The sequence below is a fragment of the Mchenga conophoros genome, linkage group LG2 (genome assembly GCF_057382185.1).
Source record: "Mchenga conophoros isolate Kocher_MC1m ecotype Shallow Benthic linkage group LG2, M_conophoros_male_GT1.1, whole genome shotgun sequence".
Lineage (NCBI taxonomy): Eukaryota > Metazoa > Chordata > Actinopteri > Cichliformes > Cichlidae > Mchenga > Mchenga conophoros.
The window spans coordinates 28,313,175-28,325,233 of NC_140527.1; the positions used below are offsets into that span (position 1 = coordinate 28,313,175).

General features: G+C 44.6%; 2 protein-coding genes across 5 annotated transcripts in view; one reads left to right on the top strand and one right to left on the bottom strand.

Moving 5' to 3' along the window:
• Nucleotides 1-2,080: 2,080 nt before the first annotated feature.
• Nucleotides 2,081-7,757, top strand: fgf16 (fibroblast growth factor 16). The gene is made up of 3 exons (XM_085292035.1): nt 2,081-3,007; nt 4,398-4,501; nt 6,324-7,757. The coding sequence occupies exons 1-3, from the start codon at nt 2,734-2,736 to the stop codon at nt 6,567-6,569; spliced, it is 624 nt and encodes a 207-aa protein (XP_085148161.1). The 5' UTR covers nt 2,081-2,733; the 3' UTR covers nt 6,570-7,757.
• A 3,366-nt stretch (nt 7,758-11,123) lies between these two features.
• Nucleotides 11,124-12,059, bottom strand: part of atrx (ATRX chromatin remodeler) — a 34,841-nt gene continuing 33,905 nt past the window's right edge. For all 4 annotated transcript variants that reach the window (XM_085292047.1, XM_085292056.1, XM_085292065.1 and 1 more), the window contains exons 33-34: nt 11,904-12,032; nt 11,124-11,397 (exon numbers count right to left, since the gene is read on the bottom strand). In XM_085292047.1, the coding sequence (XP_085148173.1) occupies nt 11,173-11,397; nt 11,904-12,032 (354 nt within the window). In that variant the 3' untranslated portion in view covers nt 11,124-11,172. The remainder of the gene's footprint in view (nt 11,398-11,903; nt 12,033-12,059) is intronic.

Genomic DNA, 12,059 nt, shown 5'->3' on the forward strand with positions numbered 1-12,059 from the left:
TTTCATCTGCAGCCATAAATCTGCCATGTCAACTATAAAATATGGCAGACCAGCAACAGATGTAGCTCTAATAGCTACCAAAAAAGAAAAAAAAAAAAGTAGAAGAAATCAAAATTCACCACCACTACATTTTTATTCTAACATAGATTGATTTCAGTTTTGTACAGAGGTGATGGACACCAAGCGAAAATCAGAGGAGGCCCGTGGGGAGGGAGGAAAAGTGTGTTTCCTTTTAATGTTCTGTTATTCTTGCTCAGTCACTTTCTTTCTCCTCTTCCCCCTTTTCTTTAATCCTTCTCCTTCCACCCTTTTAGCTGAGACCAATTCTCCTTTCATCCTCCTCGGCAGCGAGGGCCCTGGTGTCTGTTCACACAAAGCCTGCCCATCAGTGACTCCTCATCAACCCCTTTTTGCCCAATTCATCAAGCAGAGGCCCATGGGCATTTATCACCCCTACCACCTTTCATATCCTGCACCAGCTGAAAGCCACTGTCCCTCCTCTGACTTCAATGCAGCCATGACACACCCCTAAGATTTATGGAGGCATAATTAGTAGCAGTGAAAAAGGCTTGCATGCTTTGGAAGGTCAATCATACTGTATCCCACTCCGAGAAACTCTGAAAGCCGCTAACATCTGCTTCAAAATAGATTGCGCCAGTGCCACAAAAGCTGATAAATTAGCCCCAAAAAACAAGAAGCCAAGAGATCCATCTAAAGCCTGACAGTGACATCAAAACAATCATACACACTTTGGGTGATTTTAACACGCTGTTCGTCACTGTTCATTGGAAGTGAGACACTGTCATAAATCCCCTTTCTCTACAGGGAAGCTGCTGCTGCTGCCTGTGATGAGCAGCTCTGAGGTGAGAACTCCCCCTCAGGACGGGGGTTTCTGAAAGCAGCTTGAGGGAGGTCTAAAACAACACACCTTAATAGTTAAGTGATGTTATTCATGTAATCACTCCCCTCTCCTTCCTTCTAAACCCATCCTGCTGTCACTGATATCTCAAGAACAGTGAACTAATTAAAACGCTCCCGGAGTTTAGTTTTGATCTTCGAACAGGAATACAGTCTTCACCAAACAGCTTTGTTTTTCTCTCTCTCTCTCCCCCCCCCCTGCACAGCTACACGTTAGGACCTGTAGTGCCATTGTGCCCAGGAGAGATGCAAAAATCCCCATTCAGAGCCATAAATTACACCTATTATTCATTAGTCCTGCTGTAACTTTCTCTGTGTTCTTTTTCACGGGCACGATGGCAAACATCAAATATTGTGCTCCTCTTGATTTATTTGACAGCTGTAGTTATTAGTTGCTTTTCAGATTGTTATTTTACATCTAAAACATGCGACTGTCTTTAAGATTAATTTAACTGAAGATGAAGAATGCACAGTCTTGGCCAGGCACAGCCTAGAGGAACTTGGAACAATAATTTAATACATTTTCTACTACTTCTACTACTCTGACATCTAACAGCTTCTGACTATTGCTACTTTTAGTTAATTAAGTAAGAAGCAGAAATATTTCCTCCCCGAGAATGGCTATCTGTGGTGTTTGGTGCTTACTCTCTTGATGTATTTAGAAGTTTTCTGTGCTGCTAAAGTGACTGTTTAAGACTCTGCACCAGTCACATTTAATGCTACATGTCATCAGCATTTGGATTTTCCTTCTTCTTCTTTTTTTTACACCCCCCCCTCCACCCCCACCCCTTCCTTGCCAGTAGTAGAAGTGGTTAAGCTCCTGGTTTCGCTGAAGCACGCTGCAAACGTTGTGCAGAGGGGCAAGGAAGCACCTGCTTCCAAGAGGAGGTGGAGAAAATGCTCTCGTGAAAAGCTCCAACTGCAGTGGTTGGCACTGAAACTTGTGCGGGAGGTTGGATTACTCCGAAAGTATGCACAGGTTATTTTGATAATCTTGTGTGTGTGTGTGTGTGTGTGTGTGTGTGTGTGTGTGTGTGTGTGTGTGTGGTGTAGGGTGGGATGGGAGGGGGGGGGGGGGTGGGGTGAATGTTTCTTTGCGGTTTTCCTTTGTGGCTTCCAGGAGTCTGTGGTGTGACTCAAAACCCAGTCAGTATACATTATGGATTGGCTTTGTGGTGAAGAAGTTCTCACAACTTATGGTGCATTTTCGGCTTTACGCCAGCTGTCATTTGTCTTTTGGCCATGGTGATCTTTGATTCCGCTCCACAAACTTTTACCAGACTTTGCTGCCCTGAAACAAGCGGTGCGGTTTTATCCGAAAGCCACGGAGCGCAAAACGGGGGAACTACGCGAAGAAGATACTTCTTGACCAGGATTTATTTGATCGGAGGATCAGATACGGCTCTCTGAGAGGGCAGAGACACGCACGCACGGACAGCGGCACCATCACAAGTAGAGAGAAAGAAGAAAAAAAAAGTTGGACTGAAAGTGCACATTAAGTAAAGCAAACTGATGCGCGTAAGAAGGGATGCCAGCCAGGCGTGGCTTGTGTCTGAATATCCAATGTGAGAATGCGTGGGGAGCATGTATATAATAGAGTCTTTCTATTTGATAAACACAGATATCAAACTCATGATTGCAGCAAAGCACCATCAATAAACTGAGAGGACTGCGCTGATTTGGAGGAGCAACGGCGCGCTGCGTGGTACGCTTTTTGGCGTGCATGGACCGGACGTCTGTGAACTTTTCTCTCCTTCCTGAATTTACCGATTACATCCCAAAATACCGTCGTTTAATTTGACAGCTGTGCACACAATGGCAGAGGTCGTGAGTGTTCTGGGGACGCTCGGCTTGGATTTACAAAGCACTCTCTCTTCGGTGGGGACTATGCCCGTAACAGAGTCCCCCATAGGGCTGAATGAGCGACTGGGGCAGATTGAAGGCAGAGTGCAGCGCGGGTCGCCCACAGATTTCGGCCACCTCAAAGGGATCTTGAGGCGGCGGCAGCTCTACTGCAGGACCGGCTTCCAGCTAGAGATATTCCCCAATGGCACAGTGCACGGGACAAGACAGGACCACAGCAGGTTTGGTCAGTATTTCTTTATTCTTTGATCTATTATTTGGAGACAGAATTTCATTTTAATCTTTACCGAACTATTTTTAATACCCCATTTATCTCCAAAACGGTAAATGAGAAAGGGGTCAACTTTCCCCCATACATATATACCCGGTTAAGAAGGGGTTCTATCAAGAAGTTTCTTCTGAGCGTCCCCGGTGAATACTCGTTCGTGCGTCACTGTCACCTGGCGCGAGGGCACACACCTTTTTCTGGCAATCCCCGCTGCGCGTGGGCCACAGGTGTCTCTAATCAGGCGCAAACAAGCAGCGAGCGCGCGCGTCCTGCAGCGACAGCAACAACAGGCTCGCAGGCTCTCGCGCGCGCAGGTCAGAGGGTTTTCTCTCGTTAATTAACAGACGTTATTTCACAGCAGGAAACACAGGTATGTATATGATATCATTAAAAAATAACAGTACTTGATTTAATTCTAGTCTCGTGGCCTGTTTTTATTATGTTTGTATTAACTTTACAAATAGAAGGTTGAAAAACTGTGTGCGGCTCGCGCGACACGCGAATCAAACGAGGTCAGAGGGCAGACTCGCACATGTCTCGCGCAGACTCGTCACAGGTGCAGGCCGGGCGAAAACGGGTAAGGGGGAAAAAGGCGGAATATCTCTAAATTAAAGCGTGACCACTGCGGAATTCAGAGAAGGTTTAATGTTCAAACTTGAGCCAAAACGAGCCGGTTTTAGAGACATGGGTGGTCCGCGTGTTTGTTTCTGGCTTCGCTTAGATTTAAAGTGCAAAGATCTTTGTGAGACCTGCGTGGTTTTGATTAGAGGGGTATGGGACACACCCCTCTTCAAATAAATAAATAAATAAATGAGAAGGATCTTCTTTCTCATCCTCTGACATGGGATGAAGTCGCGGAGATGGGGACCAGGTGGCTGTAGGCTGGCCTCTCTGCCAGTCAGCACAGGCAGCTGGATCCTCTCTGACTAACCTCCGCATCAACAGTGGCTTTTAATTTTACCAGTTGTTTCCCAGCCTTTGATGTAGATGTTCGCTTTATTGTAACTTCCTCCGAGTCAGCGGTTCACTAAACAAGTAACCCACGTCTCAGCTTCATAAAAGCGACTTCACAGCCTGCGGGGGAAGTCCCAAAGACAGGATGAGCGCATTTATAAGCTATTAAAAATCTCATAGGTAGGAGAGGCAGCCCTTCGATTGCTTAATGGTCTTAAAACGGCAAATTTTCAAATGAAGTCTGGAATAGCTGCAGGATTTTGCATAAAATGACAGTAAGGACTGGTCTGCAGTCAGATTAAAAGAGGCCACCTGCTTGCGTTCTTTAGGGGTGATCACACTGAGTTTGTGGGCTTGTCTCACCAGTGTTTCCATGTTATGTGTTTGACCTCAGGTATCCTGGAGTTCATAAGTATAGCAGTAGGTCTGGTGAGCATCAGAGGGGTGGACGCTGGACTCTACCTCGGCATGAATGAGAAAGGAGAGCTCTATGGGTCGGTGAGTCAAAAACCCCTCCTTTCACTTCACCACCCCTCACCGACAACCTCTCTTAAAGAATATACTATCGCCTAGTCATTCCCAAGGAATTAAACTTTCCTTCATTCATGTGTCTTTCTTTTTTTCTACAACACATGTCAGTACAGAGCTATCAAAACGTTTAACAAGGTTCCCATATGCAGCAGATGGGCAAAAGCACAGTCAGACAAAACAAGTATGTTTCCTATTACTTACACTTGTTTTCTGTGTGAGGGGAGTCGAGGATAATCAGCTTTTAGAGTGAAAACCAACCACTTCATTTAGTTTTGAGATATGCGGAAATATTTACATATTTTCCCAAAGTGGAGACGGGAAGGGCTGACGTTACTCTGGATGTGAGCTGTGTGTGAATTTGGTGGAGATTGCACCTCCCTGCTCTTCAGTTTGACCTGCAGTGCTGTAAAAAACATAGAAGAGAGATCTGGTAGTTTTTCCAACAGCCTCTCTTTCCGACCGACACATGGTGCATACCTGCAGTCACAGGGAGAGGAAAGGGAAGAGATGAAGACAATGAAGGGGAAGTATGTGAGGCTTTACCTGTATCAGGTGTCCCAGGGCATTACCTGAGGGGGCCTCTCAGGGCTCAGACTACCCCGCACCTCCCCCGAGCATTTCGAACAGAGGCTACTTTTAAGCACGGCCATTATGTGGAAAGTGCAGATATTGTTACTGCATACTATCAGAGTCTGGCTCCCATCCTGGAGCTTTGACCCGGGGTGGTGGTGGGAGGCGGTGATTTGGGGGTAATTGCACACCTGACTGAGTCATCTGACTGACAGAGGGAGCCATGTAGACATGTATGAGTCTGAGGGGCCAGGGAGGGGAGGATAGCGGGTAAAAGGGTGCTTCCGTCCAACAACCACCAGACCATGACAAGCGTTTGATCCAATGAGGTTTGCGTGTGTGTGTGTGTGTGTGTGTGTGTGTGTGTGTGTGTGTGTGTGTGTGTGTGTGTGTATTAGGATGGAGCTGGCCCAGTCATGTGCCCTCTGGGCTGTGTTTACAGACAACAGCTTCGCTACACAGCCGCAGCCAAGCAGAGCCTGACAGCCAATCAACAAAATTGCTTCTGGAATAAAACACGGCAGTCTCGCACAGATGCTTCTGAGTGTGTTAAAGGCAGAGAATGAGAAATATTTCATGTTCTGTAGATGTATTTTCTACCAAAAAACACAAAAAAGGAAAAAGAGCAAGCAAACATTCAGAAGTGGTCCTCCGCTGAAAACCTTTTACTTGACAGGGTTCGACCCTCTTTACAGACCAGCAGAGGCTGACTGGTCTTGGCAGGAAAGCAGCTCAAACACTGATGTCTCTTATTGTTCCCACCCATCACCCAGCCAGCATGCTCTCACCTGCTGAACCCACAGCCATCGCTCATGCTGTTCTGTCAGTGAAGGCTGAGGCTTTGAAAGCTGCTCTGTGTATATATATGTGTGTGTGCATGTTTGGTTCAGAGGTGGGGGTGGAAGACGTCCGCTTGGCGTTGTCATTGCATCACAGGGAGGGGAATAGTTCTCCATGCACAACGAGAGGTTAACAGGTCTGCGGAGCATAAAGTGAAAATCCGCTCGTAATGACTTCGCTCCTTTTGTCATAATGAGCACCTGCCTAAATGAGTTTCCACTGGTTCATTTCCACTTCTAAGTGCACAGTGTACAATAGTTAATGACAGACATAAGCTGGTGCATCAAGAGGAGAGGAATCTGCATGCGAAGCTCAGTCTTGACTGCGTTTTTTGCAAATGTTTTCTGCATTTTCAAACCTGTTGTTTCCTCTCCTGCAGAAGAAGCTGACAAAAGAATGTGTGTTCAGGGAGCAGTTTGAGGAGAACTGGTACAACACCTATGCTTCAACTCGGTACAGGCACACGGACACGGGGCGCTTCTACTATGTGGCTTTAAACAAAGATGGTTCGCCCAGGGAGGGCGGCAGGACTAAAAAACACCAGAAGCTCACCCACTTCTTACCCAGACCGGTGGAGATTGAAAAGATCCCTCAGGAATTCAGGGATTTATTCCAGTACAGGTGACCAGTGCTTACACTGGGAGAGCTGGTTATTTCTGAAGGAACAGAGATAAAAGAAAAAGACAAATGAGGGGGCGGGGGAGGGATATTGCGGATATTTTGGACCTGGTACAGAACTGTTTACCCTCACCCCCCACCTGAGGTTACCATGTTTGCATCATCTGCAGCGGACTTCAGAGAGGAGATAAAACTCTCTTATAAAACCCCTGTTATCATGGACAAAGGAGGCCCTCATGACTGCCCAGCTGTGGCTGAATCAGGAAAATCAAATCAGGTGCCATGTTTTCTCTATAAATGCATAACAGAGGTTCATGTGTAGATACCGAAGAGGCAAAATGGGAGTGGTCGCTCTTGATGGTTTTGGCCGGGACAAGGAACAGTCAATGAGAAGTGACTTTTAGGAGCTAAGGACATAAATCCCTGCATGATGTCACAGTGTGCACACTGTTATGGCAACATTAAATGTAAAGGAGAGGGAAGGAAAGCACATTCCACATATACAGCAGAGACGTGCAAACTTTGTGCTACATGTTTGTTAAGCGGTAGTTTGGGATATGTGATGAGATTGTCTTTGAGTTAGCTACGAGCAAGTTTTGTTTCAAATAAAAGACAAAGGATGGGAATAATGTCTCCGACTCTGGGATCAATCGAACTGCACTTACTGCACATCCCAAGTCTCAGCGTCACGCTCGGTTGGTCTGAGTTTAAACATCAGATTAAATTCAAACAAACACAAAAAAGCTATGGGAATTTAATATGCAAAAAACAAAAGCAGTTAAGCTCGGGCTAAAAGCACTTCATCCGACTGGGGTTGTGAAGACTAAAGAAATGGGTGTTCTTTTTAAGGATGATGACTTGTAATGTTCAGAGCATCGGGGAACATTATTAAAAATGCAAGCAGCTGAGGTGTACATATGGGTGTTCCTATTTATGAGATGTACAATATATTTATTTTCTACATATAAAGTATAAATGTAAATCTATATATTTATTTATTGCAAAGACTTTATTTTGTAATGAACTTGAAGTTATCTGGACTGCAGATTCTACTGAATTGACACCAAAAAAGGCAAACAAAAAATGAAGAACTGCAATGAAACGTGACAATAAAATTGTCCTGCTATCGCAACGTCATTGTGAGAGACCATTTTTGCTTGCATTAAAGTCTGTACCAATTAAAACCAGATATGTGAATCCTGCATGTCTTTCCTGTTATTTCAGCCTATTGTGGCAAAATATTTCACTTTTAGATGCTTCTATCACTTTAACATTTTCACTGACATTAATGCCAAGAGAGAATAAATTTAAAAAAAAAGTCAGATTCTTTCCCATACCAATTTGCCCTCGTAAACCCCTTACCAAGTGAAGGGTTACATTATCAAGTAATGTGCACAGGCTCTGTCTCCATGAGGTCTTAGCCAGCCTACATCCACCATACAAAATCAGATTCCTTATGCAACCGGATCCCTAATTGGCTTTACACATCAGCGTGGATTAAGAGCAGTGATTGGTCGTTCACTGCAGGGGCCTCACGGTCTGGCCCTACAGCGGGTCTTTTCAACAGACAGAAACAGCTGCATGCGGTGCGCAGAGAACCAGCAGGGATGTGCTGCAGACCTGGAGTGGTGGCTCTGAAGTTAAGTGAGGATGGGATCAACATTTCAACATCTGCAATAGTTGTAATGTTTCTCCACTGGCAGATATCTGTAAGCTGGGAGAGCAAGCTCCCCTGGGGGGGAGGGAATGGAAAAGTCAAAGACATGCAGGGGGAAAACCCTGGCAGGCTGAGAAATGAAAACAATACCAGCAGAGGGGAAAAATAGATGAACGATTGAAGGGAGAAGAGAGTGGGACAAAAGGCACTTTGCTGTGGGTGTGAAATACAGGGACGCTGCATCAGGATGAATCAGCGTCCCAGCTGTTAAAGGAATAGCCGTAAATTTTGGGAAATGATTTGCTCTCTTGCCAAGAATAAGTTAAGAAAACGAATACCGCTCTCATATCTGTCATAAATAGGAAGCTGAAGCCAGGAGGCAGTTCATTTAGTTTAGCATAAAGCCTCAAAGTTTGCCTCGTAGTAAGTTGACGTCATACACCATATTCAACCCAATAGCCCCACCATCACCTTTATAGTGTTTTTGCTATGATAACCTAAAGTAAGTAGCTGCTGACTGTAGCTTCAGATTTACACTACTGTGCAAAAGTCTTGAGCCACACCTCAGTTCAAGGAGCCAGACCACTTTGTATTTTTCTCTGGTCTTGAGTAATAGTTCTCCAGGTTTTCTGAAGGTCTTTTAAAGTTCTTCTTTGGCGTATTATTGGCTTTTTTTTTTTCCCCCATTTGAAGCCGTTCTTAAGATTGACTGAAAACCAGTGGCAGCTGATTTTTATGGAAAGATGAATTCAAATTTGAAATGGTTAGTTCAAATTGTTGTCAATATGTATGAAAGAACAACCACGAGTGTCTCCACAGTGGAGGCTTTGTCATGGTTTGGGGCTGCATTTGACAATGCAGCAAAAGCAGACCCGGATTACAAAACAGTGAAACACTATCAGTCATGGATTGGCCTCCCCACAGCCCAGACCTCAACATTATTGAAGCAGTTTGGTCTCACTTTGCAGAGAAGGGAACAAAAGGCAGCCAGCAGTAAAAGAGGAGCTTTGAATGTCCTTCAAGCAGCCTGGAGAACTAATCCTGAAAATGACTTAAAGAATATACAAGAAAACTGCCTGAGAGTGGTCAGGCTGTGTTAATGAATAAAGGTGTTTATAACAAACACACCTTGTTAAATAAACCTTGTTAGAACTGTACAAACTGCTTTGCCTCATTTTTCTTTATCTCTTTTACCCATTTCCAAACCAAATATAAAGAAATGGCAGGTGGCTCGGGACTTTTTGCACAGTACTCCAACAAAGACAAATGTAAGTGGTAACAATTCTGTAACACTTGGCAAGAAAGCAAATATGCACGGTTCACAAAAATGCAATCAAAACCATTTCCTGCCTATTAGTTGTGCATTTGTTTCCTGTGTATTATTCCCCATCAGTCTCCACCCAAACTCTCCTGTCTAATAAGGCATAACATGCAACGATCATCAAGGTGGAGCTAATCAGAGAGAACAAATGTGCAACCAGCATTCCTCTTTGTAAACTCAGCGAGGTGAATCAGTGGCAAGTACTTCAATCCCTTTAATAAAAAATAAAAATAAAAAAAAGACTCCAACACATGCACCGGTTATACTTTTGGTCACTTTATTAAATGTTATATTAAATACTTATCAAGATAATAGCAGATCAGATTCATGGCAAATCATGTTGGTGTATTCGCTAACGTAAGAACATTCTTAGACAAGGGCAAAAAACGTTTTCTACATTTATGAAATACACCTTGTGCAAACACAGGAGTCAATCGGAGAAGGCAAGTCGTCTCTCCGTGAGAAACGTTCATATTCCTCATGTTCAACAGCTACACCAGTTTAAGCATTTAGAAGCATGAATGTGCCAAAGTAGAATACAAGTAGTCTGGGGGCCTGCCTGGTGAGACTACAGTGTCCAGGAGAACATTTCTCACAAAGCAGAGGACACAAATCAGCCAGGTATAATAAGATTTCCAGCCTTTACTCTGTCAATCCCATCTGGAAACGCATATTTCAAACGCTGAAAGATGCTGAAAGGTAAAAGTTCTGGGCCCTCTGTGACACCTGGCTGAACCGCCTCCGCTTTGCGAGACCCGGCCTCTCACCCAGGCTCGGGGATCAACACAAGTGGAACGTAATGAACGAGACGCACGGTGCTATGCTAGACGACACGTGACAATGAGGGTGACGTTACAAAAGGGTCATAGGAACTGGCAGGCAGTTTCTGAACAACACAAGCATTCCGTTACCATGTTCAGCGACAACTAATGTAAACACTTAAAAGCATAATAGAAAAGATTCTCAACAAACCTCAAATCTTTACAGAGCTTTTTTTGTTTTGTTTTTTTAGCAAATCAATAAGGCCATATTTTTTTTCCCCCAGTACCCCCCCCCCTCCCCCCTTTTATCAGTTTCTCCCATCTTCCAAAAAGAAAGAAAGAAATAAAAAGCAGGACTTGCAGCACCAACAGCTGTCTGCTTTGCTAGATAAAGGTGGAGGAATCTACTGGAGTTCATCATCGTGTAGCGCTTTGCATCAGAGTCCTGTCACCAACAATACTGGTCCCACTCAGGTGTAGATAGTTAGGCATTTAAAACCGTATAAAAAAACTGAGCTGGAAATAATAAGGAAACCCTTTTTTTAAAAAGGGCAAATCAATACAATGCCTTAAAGCATTGGGGGTAAAACTTTAAATACATGAAAAATGAAGATATAGAACTTGAATAACATTAAGGCGGTATATACATTTTTTTCCCCCTCTCCTAACAGACATTTCACACAGTCATTTATACATTACATCCTCTCAGTGAGTTACAGAATAAAGCACTGAGAGTCTCTCTCACTTGAGGCTCCAGTGGACAGCAGTCCAGTCTCAGTCTCTCACCGACCCTCTGGCTCGTTGCATCTGTGTGTTTTGAGCTTCTTTTTTTTTTTTTTTTTTTTTTGGGGGGGGGGGGGGGGAGGAGGACCTACAGGCCCTTGGAGGGGCCAGGATTTTTGCCCATACCCTGATGGCCGCCGAGGCCGTGGAGCTGCTGGTAGAGAGTGAGCAGGTCCATCTGACTGAGCCCGCCGGCTCCCATCATGCCATTCTGCAGGGCCAGCTGGTTTAGGTAGCTGGCCTGATTGGCCATGGCCAGCTGCTGCTCCTGCACCTTCCTGTTGGTAATCAGCTTCTGCACGTACATCATCAACTGAAACACACAGACATTGAAAATTAACACAATTCAAAGGTAAAAAGTACACTTTGCCCTGTCACGGTTTAACACAATGACAACAATTATAGGAAGTAGTGAGGGTGGCAGTCCCTTGTCCTCGTTAAAACCCAGCTCAACAGCTGACATCAGAGGTCACATATAGTGGTGTCTCTGAGCTGTAGTCAAGGCTGAATCAGAGCTTTTAAGAGGTCAAACTGCCTCATGCTTTCACAGACAGACAGTAAACAGAGATACTACTCCCACGCTAACCTTTTTTCTTGGCTGGTGCAGGTAAACCAGTATAGCCCTCTCAGCACAAAATGTTGTGATGCACAGTGATATTATTGCCAGTTTTTGGCCTTTTGACTGTTTGGTCATAATGGATTAATTTACAAATTACCCTGTTTAACCACCATAGATAAACTAATGAAATTAAACTACTGTGATGATTTGTTGGCGTCATTCAGTTGTCTGTTCTGTCTCGTATACAGAGTGGCTCTTACCGACTGCTGCCTGTTGAGGACATCCCTGTAGATCGCTTCCCTGCGTTTAAGCTCTAGCTCCACGGTGGCCTGTCGCCCCAGAGCGGCAGCCTGGACCTGGTTCTCCGTAAGCGCTGGGTTCTCTTTCCACTGTGGTGAGAGGCAACAGCCATTAAA